Source organism: Opisthocomus hoazin, chromosome 32, assembly GCF_030867145.1.
Source record: "Opisthocomus hoazin isolate bOpiHoa1 chromosome 32, bOpiHoa1.hap1, whole genome shotgun sequence".
Taxonomy (NCBI): domain Eukaryota; kingdom Metazoa; phylum Chordata; class Aves; order Opisthocomiformes; family Opisthocomidae; genus Opisthocomus; species Opisthocomus hoazin.
This window is the reverse complement of record NC_134445.1, coordinates 2,047,946-2,065,149: the sequence shown is the minus strand read 5'-3', so window position 1 is coordinate 2,065,149 and position 17,204 is coordinate 2,047,946. Positions and strand designations below refer to the sequence as shown.

At 61.1% G+C, this 17,204-nt stretch overlaps 1 protein-coding gene across 5 annotated transcripts in view; it reads right to left on the bottom strand.

Annotated features, from left to right (window-relative positions):
• LRP1 (LDL receptor related protein 1) overlaps positions 1-17,204 on the bottom strand; it is an 88,610-nt gene that overhangs the window by 58,099 nt on the left and 13,307 nt on the right. For 3 of the 5 annotated variants that reach the window (XM_075445796.1, XM_075445797.1, XM_075445800.1), the window contains exons 1-6: positions 16,034-16,574; positions 13,382-13,504; positions 6,518-6,655; positions 3,874-3,993; positions 2,858-2,986; positions 2,340-2,603 (exon numbers count right to left, since the gene is read on the bottom strand). In XM_075445796.1, the coding sequence (XP_075301911.1) occupies positions 2,340-2,603; positions 2,858-2,986; positions 3,874-3,993; positions 6,518-6,655; positions 13,382-13,504; positions 16,034-16,559 (1,300 nt within the window). In that variant the 5' untranslated portion in view covers positions 16,560-16,574. Of the gene's footprint in view, positions 1-2,339; positions 2,604-2,857; positions 2,987-3,873; positions 3,994-6,517; positions 6,656-13,381; positions 13,505-16,033; positions 16,575-17,204 lie in introns of those variants that run through there. The other 2 variants (XM_075445798.1, XM_075445799.1) reach the window with 2 other exon arrangements.

The window sequence follows — 17,204 nt, the reverse complement described above, 5'->3', positions numbered from 1 at the left end:
CAAGCGTGTGGCTGTGCTCCGCAGCCCAAGCCTGAGGTCGCTGCACGCTTCCACCCCGAAGGAGGGACCGTTCGCAGCTCCTCTGCAAGCAGCCACCCCCCACCAGCAGCAGGGACCCTGTGCGGGAGCTGCTGGTCCCTCCTTCCCTGCGGATGGGGATGCGGGAACGCTGCCTTCGTCCCCAGGCAAGGGCAGGCGCTTTCCCATCCAGGTCAGCTGAATTCCCCTCTTCCCACCCTGAGCTATCACAACCGATCGGGAGGCCAAGCCAAGCAAGGCCCCTTATCTTGTTTGGACTTGCTCTTATCAGGATCTCCCTCCCCCTCCTGACCATCATTAAAAGGTCGTGTCTCAGATTAACTTCCCGGAGCTGGAGCAACCCAGACTGCCCCAAAAGCCTGCCAGGCCGACAATCTCACCTGGCCGTGGCGGAGGGGCAGCAGCCGGTGCTGCAGGTCCTGGTCCTGCACCGACACCTCACCACCACGGCTCCTCCTGCAGCCACGCTGCTGCGCGAGCCAGGTCATGGATCCCTGGGGCTGAGGCACTCTCCGCCTTGCGCTGCCCACAGCCAGCTGAAGGCACCCCAGAAAGCTCAGGACCCTCCCAGCGTGGGGACCAGGCTGCGGAAAGGCTCCCAGCCTGACCTGAAAACCTCCCGCCCCAGTCCCCGTGGCTCCCCTTCCCCGGGGCCTACGCGGAGCTCACGGCTCACGTGCCGTCCATCCACCACGGCCTCGGCTGCAACTCCCCGCTGCAGGAATCTGCAATGCCAACACTGAGCGTGATGGGAGGAAGAAGAGCGCAGCCAAAGCTTTTCACAGTGCTTCTGTCTGCCCCTCCCAGAACCAACCTCAGCCTGAGGAAGCCTGAAGAGAGGAGCCAGCAGCAGCACGTAAAAGCAGAGACCTCCTTAAAGCATCGGGGGGGAGCGGAGGGCAGAGCTGAGCCCTGTCCTGTCTAATTTCAGGCTATCGCCTGCAAGAGCAAAGGGTGAGGCCTCTCCCTAAAAATACACACTGCCCTAAAAATACACAGTGCAAGCTTATATTAACCATGCTGCACACACCCTCGGCAGGGCGCAGCGACCGGAGCCTGCTGAGCCCCAGCCCCCAGAGCAGCCCGAGGGGTGGCCGGGGCCCTCAGGTCCCCAGCTCATGCCCCACGCTTCAGCCAGGGCTTCGGCTGGTTCCCCCTCGGCAGCCGAGCACCGCGACTTCGCCCCCGGCAAAGAAACACCCTTGGCTCCACGATCCACCCGAGACCTTTACTCATTTGCAAAGATCAGTTCATGCGTGTTCATCCAATTTGCTAAGTCAGCTGTTGCTCATCACACGCCACCACCTGCGTCTCCGCAGAAGCAGGGGATCCCTCCTGCAGCAGGCACTGCACAGCCTCCCCCCAGAAGCACCCCCAACTTCAGCAGCAAAAGACAGCAGGAGATGACGCCAGGGAAGCCGACGGCTGCAAAACCTGACAGAGACGCACTGCAAACCCCAGGCATCCCACGTCCCATCCTGACTGACTTGGTCTGTGGTTTCACAGGATAAAACCAGCGGCAGCACAACTCCGGGAGCAGCTTACCACATCCCGGCTGCATGGCCACGGCACCCACCCACCTCCTCTCTCGGGGGGATCTCTCCAACCCACTGCTCTGCGCATGCCAGAGCACGCGTGAAAGGCTCCTTGAAGCCCACAGCTTCTCCCAGGACCCCTCATCGGGCAGAGGCTCTCAGGAGAGCAGGCACGGACACGGGCCTGAGTCAAAAGAGCACTGAAATCCCAGCAAGTAACTCTTCTTCCCACTCTCGCTGCTGAACTGGGACCAGCAAGTCCAAACAGGAGTCGGAGCACGAACCATCCTCATTATGGCCAGGGAGACACCAGCAGAATGAAACCACTGTCTGCCACTCACGCCGGTGACTCACGCGGCCACCTGATGGGAGGCATTTTTGGTTGGGAACTTGTTCTCAGTCACTGCTTGGGGTGGGGACCAACGCCTGGTTTGGCCAGGGGAACGCGCGGAAATAACAAAAGGGGAAGCAACGAGAGCTGCCGTTCCCAAACCCGCTATGCAGGTACCATTCTGCTCCTTGCTGGATCATTTGTCCTCGTACACTCACACAAAGCAACCACAAAACTTGCTAGAAATAGTAAGAAGGAAGGAAAAGGAAAGCCAAGAGCTCTGTTTGTGCTGAAGCTTCTGTGCCTGGCCCGGTGGAAAGCTGCCTCCTACCAAAACACAGCCCTGCTTCACCCACCACCGGCTGGGGATGCTCAGGCTGTCGAAAGAAGATGGGGACTGGGGAAGCAAGGTCCAAAGGGGAGCAGGCACTCACGGTGTAGGCTGAGGGAGATGTTGATGGAGCGCTCTTCCACGAAGCCCTTCAGGTTGGGGATCTTGGCACACTTGAGAATGGTCTGGGAAGCACTGTCGCCCACGTGAACCCAGCACACTGTGTCTTCAATGTAGTTGAAGTCCATGGCCGTGGTCTGCTTGGCGCTGGTGGGGGTGATGTTGGGCACAGGGGCTCCACTCAGGTAGGTGGCCAGGATGTTCTGGGAGTTGGCGATGAGCAGCACGGGAGGACGGTCCACAGGCTCTGGCAGGGAAAGGAGAAGAGAAGGGTGGTTATGGCATTGCAGGTCGTGGCTGCAATGCCTTATCAGCCTGGCCCTTGTGCTCCAGTGAAAGTAAGACCTTGACGTGGAGCCCAACATGTGCAAGAAAGTGGTAGCACAGGACAGTCCTCAGGGACGAGCACCCTGAAGTGAAGAACCGAGGGCACACAGAGCAGGAGGCCATGGTTTGCAGACCTGCCCAGAAGCGGCATGCTTCTCCCATCAAGGATCTCACCGTTCTTGGCTTTGCAGGATCTGTTATCAGGCTGCAAGAGATATCCTTCAACACAGCTGCACGTGTAGGAGCCCTCCGTGTTGGTGCATGTCTGGCTGCAGGTCCCATAGACGGTGCATTCATCAAAGTCTGGAAAAGAAGGCAAAAACCCCAATGTTTGGACTAGCAACTATCTCTCTCTAGCTGCCTTAATGAAGGCTCCCCCTCTTCTCCAAGGCAGAGCTGCAGGGGAGGACACGATCCCCAAGCCGAAGGCACGGTCACAGCAGCCTCCCCCAGAAAACCCGGCCAACGTCAACTCGCAACAACCTGCGGGCAGCCCCCAACTTTCTGCTCCAGCATCAGCAGCCAGGCAGAAACAGGACGATCCCTGCCTCACAGACGAGCCTTTCCAAGGCCTAATTATCCACTGCCCCTCCCCCTCACTCTGCAAAATCTGCACCTAAATTTCCAGTCTGAATTTCTCTAATCTTCAGCTTCCACACCCCTGGCTTGCATGCTGTTCTTTCTTCTGTTAGATGAAAGAGCCATCTCCACCAGAGAGCTCTTGCCCCCAGAGGTGCATGCTGGAGCTGATAAAGGCCCCTTTCACCTCTGCTCAGATAAATGAAAGAGACGGAGCCGCTGCAATCTCTCATTTCCAGATTGTTTCCAGGCATCACACTGATCTGATCACTCCTCGTTGACCTTCTCCTGTTTTCCAGCATCCTCTGAGGCACAGACACCAGGAGCACGTACAAGCCCAGCGATAGCCCCTGGCTCCGTACACAAAGGCAAAGCCTCTTCCTTACTCCCTCCCAATATTTCCCACTCAGGCCTTCAGGAACTGCATCCACGTGTCGGCCCCAGGGCAGCCGGGAGGCAGAGTCCCATCCCAACAGCCGCATGTTCCCCGTGTTGCTCAGGGTCTGCCGAGCCCCATGTCCCTTTGGCCACGTGGCCAAGCCCCAGCACTGCTGCCGAGCAGCCCAGAGGAGCCACCGGCACCGCGCCAGCTCTGCCCAGCCCGTACCAACCTCTGCAGCCCCTCCTGTCCTCGGCCAGCTGGAAGGAGCTGTTGCAGTAGCAGGCTGGTCCGCTCAGCGTTGGCACGCAGTGGTGCTGGCAGGCCAGGGCCGTGCAGTTTGCTAATTGTTCTGCGGAGACAGAGCAGAGGGAGGAGAGAGGATGTCACCGATGTGTGAGCAGGGACACTCGGTGAGGGACAGACACCCAGGCCCCAGCACTGGGTGCAGGTGACCCCCAGGCACCCCACCAGGCTTTGCTGGGGGCCTCTACGCTGTCCCAGTGGGGAGGGAAGGACCAAAACCCTCGGCAGAGGGAGAGCGAGGCCCTAACAGATACGTGGGGGCTCCATGAGAGGGGGGTCTGGGCAGCCCCAACCAACCCCCCTCGATGTCGCTTCCTGCCACGAGCCGGCTGCGGCCACGGCCAGCCAAGACCAGGTGCTTCTGGCATGGCAGAGCAGCGCAGGACTCAGCTCCAGGGTATCCCTGGGGACACGGATCCCCGAGAGGCTTCGGGGTGAGCTTCTCCACCACGTCCTCTCTGCATCAGCGTCCCTCCCACCATGGCTGCAGGGAGCCTGGGGATCCCGGGCAGCGGCAGAGCACTTGGGCAGGGAGCCAGCTGCCAGACACACCAGGGTGCCCGTCCCCACTGCCACCCGGGGCCCTGCAGCCGCCCAGGGCCCTGCAGCGGCAGCACCGTCCCAGTGCCAGGGTCTGGGCTGGGGTCGGGTGGCCCCAGGGCGAAGCTGGGACCAGAGATGCAGCCGCCTGGCTCACCACCTCCCACGGCTTCACTGCCATTAGTGGGTGTAAGGGAAGGCCAACGTAGCCCCCGCCCGCGCAGTGCTGCCAGTGGGCAGGGTGAGGCCAGGGCTGCCCACCTCGGCGTCACCAAACTGCCACAGCCTCCAGCATCACCAAGGTCGTTAGCAAGGGTCCTCCTCAGCCTGCCACGAGGGATGTGCTGTCAGCCCACGCTGGGGGCTTGGTTTCTATTGGGTTTATTTTCTCCTCTCCTCACCCTGCCTGACCAGGTCACTTGGGTGCTTGGCAGGCGCTGAACTGCCAGCGGAGGCGAAACAGCGGCCGCCCAGCCGCGAGCCTGTCCAAGCTGAGACCACCCAGCCCCTTCCACGTTCCCCTTTGCAGCCACGGCCGGACAAGGCAGCAGCGCCCAAGCGCCGCAGAAATCCTGCCCTCGCATGTGGAACCGTTTAATGCGCCAGGCAGGGCCCAGGCGAGCTGTTTACAAGGTTTATCGGCTTTGGCAGGCCCAGCTATTCATTTCAGATTCTTATCTCTCAGCTAAAGCACTGCATGCATCCAAAAAAAAGAAAGAACCCCAAGAACGCTGGGTCTGCAGGAGGGGGACGATGGCATTTCCACCCCTGCGTATGTCTGCAAGGGCAGTGGAGGGACCCTGGCTCCCCGACGGGTCTCTGCAGGACAAACCTCCGGCCGCCGCAGAGGGAGTGCGGGGCCCCGGGCAGAGGCCAGGCGGAAGAGGCAGAGGGGAGCGGGACGCGGTGGTGCGATACTCCAACAGCCAGAGCATGAACCGGGGCGACAGCTCATCCCCCCAAGCCCGGGACGGAGGCGGGCTGGGGCTCGCAGCCAGCTGCGAGGAGATGCCTCCCCAGGGCGGCTTCACGGGCTCCCCGCTGCTGGCCGGCGGGCAGGGGGGACCCCGGCACCCGACACAGGCTAGCAAAGGCTCACGTCCCAGCGTGCCCAAACCTGCAAGCAGCAACTGTCCTGACACAGGCCTGCCCACACCCAGCCCTCGCCTCGTGCACACGGGTCATGTGCTGCCCAGCTGCAAAATATCAGATCCATTTAAGTAAATGACAACTATTAGCCAAATATTAATTGTCAGCTTGGGCGCAGCTGCAGAAGCCGCCCCGTGCTGCTCTCACAGGAGCCAGGCAGCAGAGGAGCTTGTGGGGCTCCGGGGCCAGGGGGAGGGGAGGGAGGGAGCCCTCCGGGGCAGGGTGTCCCATGCCTGGTTGGGGCTGGCAGGGCAGGAGCCCTCTGCCCCAGGCAGGGGAAGGGCTGGGCAGAAGAGCACGTCTTCTGCTTGCCCAGAGCCTGCAGAGACCCAGCCCCAGGGGTCAGCCCAGGACACGCGCTTCTGAGCGACTGATCTGCACACCAGCAAGCCAGCGCACACTGATTTAGGGAGAGTTTTTCCAGCAGGATTAGCCACCGGGGACAGGCCAGGAGGGGGGACAAAGCTCCTGGAAATTAGGAAAAAAACATACCGGTATCTCTTATATGAACCAGAACCCCAGCCCTCCAAGCTTTTAAACCCAGGAGACAATGCAGCTATTTAACGGCCGCAGGCTCAGGAATGGCGGGCATTTCACTGGCAGGCGGCTCTGGCTAATCTCTGGATCTGCGACGGCCAGCCCGGCGCTGAGCTGCCCTGGGCTCGGCGGGGAGACAGAGCATGGAGCGCAGTGGCACCGGTGCGAAGCCATCAGACAAAGCACCAGCGTGGGGCTCACACTGTACAGCCAGGAACCAGGGACAAACGGGGACCTTGTGACTCTCACCGTGGTGGGGGAGGAAAGCAGGCAAAGGCCGTGTCTCTTGGGGCAGCCCCCCTGCCCGCAGCCCCCCTCTGCCCACCGTCCCCCCAGACACCCACCCCGACAGTGTGGCCCCTCGTCGGAGCCGTCGAAGCAGTCGTGGAGCCCGTTGCACAGCTTGCTCATGTGAATGCACAGCTCTGTGCCCAGGCAGTTGTGCTCGTTGGGCTGGCATCGGGACACCTTGCTCTGAGGACCTGCAAGACAGCAAAAGGCAGAACTGTCACCGAAGGGAGAGCATGACGGCTCCGCAACCCCATCGCCCAGAGGAAACACCCAAAACCTCAAGGGAGCTCCCGGCCCCCGACGTCGCTCTGCTGTGGCTCCCCAGCGGTGACCGTGACTTGCTGGACGTGGCCCCACACAGCGAGACTTTGGGTAAAGGCTCTTCAGACGGATGCAGGGGTTCAAGGAACCTCATGTTCCCCAGTACGTTCACGGGAAGATGTGAGCAGTAGCCAACAGCGGGCAAGCATTGCACCAGCAGCGAGCGTGTGAACGTGCTTTGATTCCCTCTGCCCAGGGACCTCCTTGGTCTGCATTCCCCTGCCTGGCATGTGCCCCAGAGCAAAAGCAGCACCCACCTAGCAAGGCCAGTCCCAAATCCTCTCGGCTCCCACGGCAGCTCGAGAACAGAAACAGCCCCCAGCAAAGGCTCAAGCCAGGCCCTGTCCCCCCCAGCACTGCCCCGCTCTCCCTGGAGGAAGCTCATTAGCAGACACTGGATTTCCCTTTCAGCGCAGGCCGGACCGTTGCGGGCACTGCTCTCCCAGGAGGAAAAGCACGACCCACCTGGAGGGAACTTTCCCTTTTCCACCGCCTCGCAGCATGCAGCCCGAGCAGGAGCATCATGCAAAAAGGAAGGAGACTCAGAGCAGCCGGGGACCCTCTGCCCAGCCCCAGAGCCCACCATCGGTGGACATGTGCCCACCCCCGGGAACGAGTGGGGTGACGGGCAGGGGTCCCAGGAGGAAGCTGACCCCAGACCTCTGCAGCCCCAGACTCCCCGTTCTGAGCTCTCACAGGTCACGTCCTCTCAGGGCTGCCCGAGACACAGCTCTGTGCACCCCGTGCTGCTGGGAGGGCCAGGGGCACGCGGGGTCACGCGGTGTCAGCACCCCAGCTCGGCCCCCCCGGCCCCCCGCACGCCCGTCGGTGCCAACACGCTCTTTGTTAAGAGGACGCTTGCAGGGGGGTCGTTAAGAACCAGGGCTATGCGACACAAGGACACTTAATCTTCATTATTAACTAGAAAAATTACAAAGGAAGCAAGGCTTTATTTTTAAGCTTCTCTGAAAAGAAGCATGGCATTGAGACAAACAACAAAATACAACATAAATCGATTAACAGCCTGAAACCCTGTTAAAAGTTCCACCAGCGCCCTGGCTCCAGCACTGCTGCACCCCGGGCTGGCCGGCAGCTGCCCAGGGTGACGCACGGACAGCGAGCCCTGGCACAGCGCAGGCTCTGCGTCAGCGGCCCCGGCATGGCACAGCACGGGGACCAGAGAGCTCTGCAAAGCCTGACCCCCCCCGGCCCCAGACCTGAGTCTGGCTTTAGGGCTGAACGGGCAGCTTTTCGCCGGCTCTCTCAGAAGCCACCAACACGTCCCTGCTGAGTCAACGGCAGCACGCAAGCGAAACACCCGAGCCCCACTTCACAGGGAGACAGAGGCTGTTTATCCCTCCCATCAGCAGGGCAGGCAGCGCATCAGCCCCGCCGGCAGCGGGGACGGTGGCACAAATCGCTCCCGAGCTCCCCACGGACCACCCTGTCCTTCGCAGCAGGCGAAGCACCAGCTGAGCACCGAGAAGGGCACCTGAGCGCATCACGCGCCGAGCACTTTGTCCAGGCACGGTCCTGTTTTAGACAGCTATTGAGACCAGCAGTCACCTTCATCTAAGACTCCACCGGTGGAGTTCGTCCTAAATAAGCTTAAACTGCCCTTGGAGAGCAGCGTTACGTCACGCAGCGCTGGCAGGGTGCAGCCCGGCACTGTGTGACAGCAACCCCGTCCCGCATGCGTCCCACCCGGCCAACGCGCTCCCGGCCAGCGAGGGCTTGGGCTCGGGCTCGCTCCAGGCGAGCTGCACTGGACGTGCCTTCAGCCGCAATGCCAGGCCCCCGCGCTGCCTGCACAGCCCACGCTGCCTGCACGCCCCACACTGCCTGCACACCCTGCACAGCCCACGCTGCCTGCACGCCCTGCACAGCCCACGCTGCCCGCACGCCCCACGCTGCCTGCACAGCCTGCACAGCCCACGCTGCCCGCACAGCCCACGCTGCCTGCACGCCCCACGCTGCCCGCACGCCCTGCACAGCCCACGCTGCCTGCACAGCCCACGCTGCCTGCACAGCCCACGCTGCCTGCACGCCCTGCACAGCCCACGCTGCCTGCACAGCCCACGCTGCCTGCACGCCCTGCACAGCCCACGCTGCCTGCGCACCCATGGCTCAGCCGGCAGCAAGGAGGGTGAGAGAGGAGCAGTCCATCTCACTCTGCTGGGCGAGGGCCAAGGGGAGTTTGGCCAAGGGATGGACGGGACATGGCTCTGACCCATGGCTCTTCTGACCCTGCACAAGACCCCTTAGCATGTCCCAGGCAGAATCCATTGCACATCCATCCCTCTGTCCTCCAGACTATGAGACAGCAAATTGCCAGTCGAGGAACAGACAGAGTAGGCTGGGTTTCTCCTCTGCCCTTTGCAGAACTAAAGTCCAGCAGGAAATCTCCAATGAGCCGCCCCACAGCCCAGCACGCTGCTGCTCCCGCAGCGACGGGCAGGAGGTTCCCACGGCAGGAGCAGCTCACGAAAGCCACTGCTAAGAGCACACAACCACTGCGCCTTGCAGAGAAGCACCCCAACTTGCCACAAGTGCAAACTTTATCCCCTTTCGTCTGTCCATTTTGTGCAAAGTGACTAAGTCTGGGCTGTGGACACATGCGTGCCCCTTCTTGCACAACAGGTGCCCGAAGAATGGAAATCTAACGGGCTCCAGATGCCAGATCACCCCCCCCTGCACACAGGCTGCATGTCAAACACGTTCCAGTGTGTTTCCAGTTAGCCGACTGGCGTGGCACTGGGGCGATGGGCCCCTCCAGGGTGGGGGATACAGAGCTCAGGATTCCCGGGCTCCATTGCAGCCACTGGGGACATGGGTTTGTCCTCTTTCCCAGCCCCAATTCAGGGCACCCAGCAGACGATTCCTGGGAGAATTATTACCAGATGCTGTTTTATGGCTTTTGCTTTTCACAGAGGGCTGAACAAGAATGCTATCTGTACACCGAGTAATTGCAAATTAAGGGTTAATTAAGTAGTATCAATATACAGGCCAAAAGAATGAAGGCACTGAAATGAAGTGCACAGTTCATCAGTCAAAACTGATCTGCTGTGTCCATTATTCCCCTGCAAAGAGCCTCGATCAAACTACTTATCACAAACAGGGCAGGATTAATCTACAAGCCACTTTGTTTGCTTTTGACTGTGTTGGCACACTAATAAATGAGCCAATTTATTGCATGTGACAAGCTTGTGGTACACCCCAAGGAGCTGAATTAGACAGGAATTTTTAACCTCTAAAAACCACTTCAAAAAAAAAAGTAGGAAAAAAGAAAAGCAATTCTTCCTCCTGTAAATGCAGCCTGTAGCTGATCTGGCAACAGCCCAAAGAGACACAGACGTGGGGGAACAGGAGAAGGGAACAGCAGCAGGAGCCGGGAGCGGGACAGCCCCACTCACCCCACTGGCACGGACGGAGCTTGGGTGGGGACAGTCCCGTGGCTGCTCCCGCTGCACCCGGTGCCAGCGACGCTTTGCAGACAACGGGTCCGCTCCATTCAAGCCCGAGCAGGGCCAGGCCATCGAGAGATCCAGCACAGCGAGACAGGGGACGTGAGACCGCCTGAACCCTCGGGCTGATGAACCGAATCCTCACAAACATCCGGGTGACCGAAGGCTGCGGAGCCGTGGATTCGGCTGCAGTGAAGCAACCGGTGCCACTGTCGCGCAGCCAGAGAATCGCCAACCGGTGGCTTGGCTGTCCTGCTTGCCGGCAAACCCCCAGCCTGGCCAGGGCACCCAGCTGAGCCAGGAGAGCTCCAGGCACGAGGCCAGCCGGCGTGCAGCAGCCAGATGACGGCCGTAGCTCAGCCACAGTAAATTCATTTCTCAGAGCCCCTCATCTCCTTTGATTTTCAACAGGATGGAGGCTCTCGTCCAAGTTTTTTCCCCCAGGAAAGCTCCATGGAGTTAAAAACTGACTGACTGGGCAAGAACTGGGTACGAGCCACTCACACAGACACGAGCACAGCACCAAGCTCGGAAAGGGAACTCTTCCTATGCTCAGCTAACACGTGAGCAAAGCCAGCAAATACTTAAAAGGATTCCCCAGGGAGGAAAACCTCACACATAATAGACGGCATTTCAAGAGACTGACACGAATACATTAGTGCAATGTAAATAACCCCGCTGTGCTGCCAGGGCGCGAAAGGGTGCACCAAGCAGCGTGCAAGAGCCGTGTCTGCAGCCTGGGCTTAAAAGAGAGATTAAATAATAGTAATAAAAGTCATTCTCTCCCTGCCAAAAAGATAAGGAGGATGAGGGCCTGCTGGAAGCCCCAGTGCCGAAGTGGTGTGAGAAAAGCTTGCCTGGCAATCCCGGACAGCGGGCTCTGCGCCCTGTGTGTGCCGACAGGTTGGGCTCCACTCGTGCGAGCCTGGGCAGGAGCAGGCAGGCAGCAGCCTCCGTCCACACCCCCGGCCCGTGGGAAAGGCACAGAAGGGTGCAGGCAAGCACCAGGCCAGCCCGCACCAGCACCACACCGAGTACTGCCCGGCTGCACTGCCCGGCCACTGGCACAGAGGAGCCAGCAGCGACGGCCACTGACCCCGACTGCGACGTCCCCAAGGGCTCCCTCCTGGCAATCCACAGGCTGACACGGTCGCGGGGCTTAAAGTGGGGGCTTGGGGAAGGTGAGGAGAGTCCCTCAGAAAGGTCGAGGCCCCCCACGTCCCCAAATCTCAGCTGGGGAGGGAGCCGCTCCCCAGGAAAAGAGCATTTCTGAAGCCCAGGGTCTGTGGCGGTGATGGAAACTCACGGGCTCTGTGCCGCACACGCTGCCAGGGCGAGGAGAGAGGAAACACCGGGCTTTGGTCTCTGCCTCGCAGGACGCTCGCACCTGCCTGCCCTGGCAGAGCCATCAGGTAACTGAGGGGCACAGGGCGAGCAGGGTCTGCACCCCCCCCTCCTCCAGCGGGAGCCGCGCGGCTCCAGCCCTCGGGGCTCTGAGCGAACCCAAGAGCATCGTCCTTCCTCGCGCCCGAGGCCACGACTGCCGCCCAGACGGACACAAGGTGCAGCCGCAGAACGGCCGGACGCTGCTGCCGGCACCGGGCACCTCAGCGGCCCGCGGGGAGCTGGAGCAGGGACCGGGGCGGGCTGGGCGGGCAGCGGTGGTGGATGCTCGCGGCTCTGCCTTCCCCCACCAGTGGTGCCTTCCCAGTGAAGAAAGAGGAAGAAAGGGAAGAGTGAGAAGCATCCGAGGGGTCTGTTTTCCGTTCACCTGTCCATATGGATGCGGGGGCAGCGAAGCGGGCGCAGACACGCGCAGCAAGTGGAACACGTCAATCAGGACAGATTTCTCCCAGCCAGGGAAGGGCCTCCGAGTCCTCCCGCAGTAATTTTCCAGGGCTGCTGATTGACTGGAGCCAGACAGCCCATCCCAGCCCCCTCATCCCTCCCACAGAGGGGACGGTTGCATCATTTTGCCTTAAGAAATAAATAACCCCAGTGCCGAACCAGAAACTGCTTTGGAGGAGACCTTGATGGCAAGTCCCACGGAAAGCAGCAGTCCGGGAAGGATCTCCGAGCCAGAGGACGAGCGGATTTTGTTGGCCACCGGTGAGCAGCGGCAGGGATGAACCCAGCTGTGGCTGTCCTGCCGGCCCAGCATCCTGAGGCGGCTTTCCTGACACAGTAAAACAACCTAACAAGGCTGCTCCTGTGAGGCAGCGAGGGCAGCACAGCCTCCCTTGTCAGCCAGGGGCAGAAACCAGGACACAGGGGAGCGGCGGTTCCTCGGCCCAGCCCAGCCGGGGCAGAGCCCCCGCACAGCAGGACCCGCACACACGCTGTCCCTGCGGAGCCCCCGGTGCCAGCACAGCTCTGCCTCGCTCCCCCGTGCAGACACACCGGCCCCGGCCCTTGCACCCCATCTAACCCAGCCCAGCTCTCCGTTTGCTTCCAGAGAGCCCCAACCGCCCCACCCGTGGCGGGAGCACCCCCAGCACCGGGGCTGCCCGCGCCGCTGCCGCAGAGCGGCTCCAACGGCCCAGGGCAAAACCAGTAAAACCAACACAGCATCCTAATCCAAACATATGCGGGGAAAGTGGCGTCACTTTTCCAGCTGTTCCCCGGGACTCCCAGGGACCTCCTTCCTCCCTGCAGCCCAGCCCTTGCCCCGGGCACCGGAGGCACGGCCGGAGGCACAGCGGCGTGAGGACCGGACGCTCCTGCGTCAGAGCTGACCCTGGGCAGGCGCAGCCCCTGCCCCGCACCACGGCTCGCTCCGTCCTCGCCTCCAGGACTCTGCTTTCCTCGGGTAAACCAATTATGGTGGAAACAAAAAATAAATCAGTGATAGCCCATTCCCAGGAGGCTGTTTTGTTACAATGGATCACGGACCCAGAGCCAGAGGCCCCGGGAGCAGCAGCTGGGGGGATCAAGGGAGGACGGACAGATGGACGGCTTGGACTCCTGCCCACGCCCCAGGTGCTGCGGACTCCTGGTACTACAGGAGAAACAGGAGCTGAGGTAGAGCAGTTGTGCGACGTCACTCGTTCAGGACCCTGGGACGACCGTGCAATGAGAGAATGGATGAAACAAAACCAAAAGAACATCATTAGGAAGGAAAGGCATACATACATATATCGGGTGATTCATCCGAGCCATCCGGACAATCCTTTTCCCCGTCACAGCGCCAGCCCTTAGATATGCACGTAATCTGATCTTTGCATGCAAACTGTTTAGGGCTACATGTCTTCGGTGCTGGATGAGAAGAGAAATAACGATAATAAACAAGATCAGTTTCTTTCCAAAGACAAGTTATTTAAAAAAAAATAAAATTTAAATTAAGGACTAGATTGCTTTTAGTTTGATTTCTTTCTAATGGCTCAGCAAAAGTTTTAGCCTGGCATCAGATCCATCAACCTTGCCCCTAAGGAAAGCAGAAAATTTAAACTGAAGCATTAATTACACTGCAAGAAAACAGGAGCCGAGATCCATGATGCGCTAACAGATTTTAAAGATCATTTAACTTGGATGAATTAGCTCCTGGGAGCCAAAGGCAGTTTATTTTCTATGCTAGACAGTAAAAAAGACAGAGAAAAAAATAAGAAAACCCAAATGGGAACAAATTAAAAAGTAACGTTTTTAAATCACACAGACAGCACCAGCAGCGGCAGCAGGACAGGTTCTCCATCCATCCTGCGCCCAGGAAATCTCACGTGCACGGCCGGGACGGAGCTCCCAGGGAGGGTCGGCGACCCCAGCGCCGCGTTCCCGGGACACGCAGAAATAAACCAAAGCCACACCAAAACCAGGAGGAAAACCCGAAGCGCAGAGCACAAACCAGCCCGGCCCCAGGGACGGGAGCAGGGCTGGGAAGAGCCCCGGGCTCTGGAGCGGGGACGCTCTCCCTCTGCCAAAACCGACCCCCTCTGAGGGGCTGGCTGCAATGGGGGGGTCACTGCGTATCCCCCCAGAGCCCAGGCTGCAATGGGGGGGTCGCTGCGCACCCTCCCAGAGCCCAGGCTGCAATGGGGGGGTCACTGTGCACCCTCCCAGAGCCCAGGCTGCAATGGGGGGGTCACTGCGTATCCCCCCAGAGCCCAGGCTGCAATGGGGGGGTCACTGTGCACCCTCCCAGAGCCCAGGCTGCAATGGGGGGGTCACTGCGTATCCCCCCAGAGCCCAGGCTGCAATGGGGGGGTCACTGCACCCCCCCAAGCAGAGGCTGACCACCCCCCTTCACCAAAGGGTCGCGGGGGGAAGGGAAGGCAGAACCCTCGCCCGTCCCCGGCTCGGCCGCGCTGCGCCGACATCTCTCTTGGCCGACCCGCCGCGGCCGGGGCAGCACCAAACACAAAGGCCTGCGTCCACAGGACCCGTAAGGCGTGGGGTACCAGGGCCCGCGGCCACGCCGGGACAGGGCCCGCAGCAGAATTCCAGGCGGGAGCTGCAGTCAGGAGGGGCTGAGACACAGCGGAGCCCAGCTCCGAACCGGCCCACGCCAGGGGCTCCCCGCCAAGGGCCACTGCCCCGCACCCACCGCCCTCCCGGCTCAGGCCGTCTCCTTGCCAGTCTTTCAGCGCTTCCCCTTCTGCCCAGGGACCCAGCGCTCTGCGGCAAACGCTTCCGTGCCGACTGCAGGGTTTGCTGTGAGCAGTGAGCCCGAGCGCTCGGGAAGGCAGGAAACCTTGGAAACCCAGCGAAACGCAGCTGTGAGGGCTCGTTAAAAGCAATCAAACACACGCAATTCCCTAAACGTTCATCTTGTGTCATCCCCGGCCTTCTACTAAATTCCCTGCTCCAAGGATCTGGTAACTCCCTGCTCAGCTCACGGAAGCAGGGTCTCTGCGTCGGCCCCGCCGCAGCGGGCAGCGCCGCAGGCAGGAGCTGCTGCCAGCGCTGCAGCTCGTTTCTCGCGCTTCGTGACCCGGCTCGCTCACAGGCTCCCGGCAGGCAGAGAAGGTGCCGGGCTTCCTCCGCAGCTCCGGCCACGTGAAGGGAACGCCGCAGCCGGGTCCAGGCAGCCTCTGCCCGGTCTGCAGCAGGGATGCTGCTGCGAGGGAAGGGGATGGGGAAGGTCCTCTCCCCAGCCCAAATCCCAGTTCCTAAAGGGTGGGAGGAAACTCTCCCCACCGTGTAACGACACTAATTACTCCTCAGACCTGCAAAAGGGCTTTGTTTGACGTCATCGGGTTTGATTGAAGAGTACCACCTCCTACTAACCTTGCCTCCCTTCTGTCTTCAAAGCATCCGCACCGGCAGCGCTGGAGCTTGCTGCTTAGAGGGAAAGGCTTGACACCACGACAGGGAGCTCAGCGCAATCAAGATGGAGACTGGGCATACCAAAATGGATGCAACATCCCCGGCTATGAGGAGACGCCTCCCCCTCCGGCACCCCCACACCTTTAGGCAAGCGATGGCTGGGAGGCCAAGCCGGTCCCCGTCCTGCTGCAGCACACGGCAGCGCAGGGCTGGAGCCCGGGGACAGCAGCCTCCCGCAACTGGGTCTCCTCCGAAGCCACCCCCTCTTCCCTCTGCTCATCTCCCGCCTCCACCTCCCAGCCACAAGCACGCCAAATGCAAGATTCATTAAGAAAACCACAGCAAAGAGCTGACGCTCCCTTGGATTTCCTGCTCTCCCTCATCCTCTCAGGTCTCCAGCAGCCACAAAGCGACCTACGGCTGCCGCAAGCCCCCAGCTGACCGCAGCCAGCACCAGGAACCTGGCTGGCCAACAGCGGTCGCCATCTCCCCGGGGTCAAGCTCAGCTCCCAGCCTCCCACCTACCTCCTGCCTGCCAAGGGGAGCGTGCAGATCCGCAAGAAGAGGGCAAACCCCTGGCAAGCAGTTCCCAGTCTGCCGCTCCGCCACAGACACCGCATCTACATCGGAGGAGAAACCAGAGCGGGGACAGGGTCTTGTTTTGCACTGGAGACACCGGTCCTGGAGCAGAGATGCTCACCAGCAGCACGGAAGATTGGCCGGACTGGAGCAGGGCAGGCCCTCCTGCTGCTGCCAGCAGCTTCCCCACGCAGGAGCAGCACGGGTGGGATTTCCTCCAAGCACCGACACATCGCTCGCGCAGGCTCTGCCAGGCTGCACACGCGTCCCCAAGGCAAAGCCACCCCTGAGGACACACAGCCTGCGTGTGCCCGCCCCGCTCGCAGGCAGCCCTGCTCCCGCTCAGCCCTTCCCCCGGCGCAGGCAGGCCCCGGGAGTAGTGCCGCGGCTCCTTGCCGCCGCAGGGCACGCCAACCCATCGCGACGCTGCGCCCGAACCCGGCTCAAACCGCCGGCTGTCCCCCTCCGCCATTCCCAAACACGAGGACGGCTTCGGCAGCACGAGGCCCTGCGTCTTCTAGAGCCGCTTTCACAGGACGGCTGCCGCCGTGGCTCTGCACGGGGGGAGGAAAGGAGATGGCTTCCCCTCCCGGCAGCCAGCTCGCCAGGCTCCTCGGCAACCCTGCGCACGGTCTGTTCCTGCACAGCACGTTCCCAGCCAGCCAAATGGCCCTGGAGTAAGCGCCGGGATGCCTCAGTGCCAGGTGGACAATCAGAGAAGGTATCTGTTAATGCACCCTTCACACGGAGCCAAAGATCCTTCCGAAAGCCGGGCGGCCGCCCCGGCAGCGGCAATGGCAGCGGGGAGCAGAGCTCCAGCTCCAGGCCGGAGAATAAAGGCGCCTTCATGCAGTGCACAATGGCCGGCTCAGAGCGGGGCCAGGACAGCTGCGAGAGCCGGCCGCGGAAACCACGTCCCTCTTTGGCAGTCGGAGCAGAGATCTGCGCCTAAGAGCAATTCAAAGGGGACAGAGGCAAAAGGACTGCACTCAAAAAATGGCAAAAAAAAAAAAGGCTATTTGGGTGCCAGCAATGGGACCCTTCTCCGGCATAGGGTGGGAGCAGACCCCCGGGCAGGCGCGCGGCGCGGCCAGGGGCTCTTTCCAGGCGGGACGGG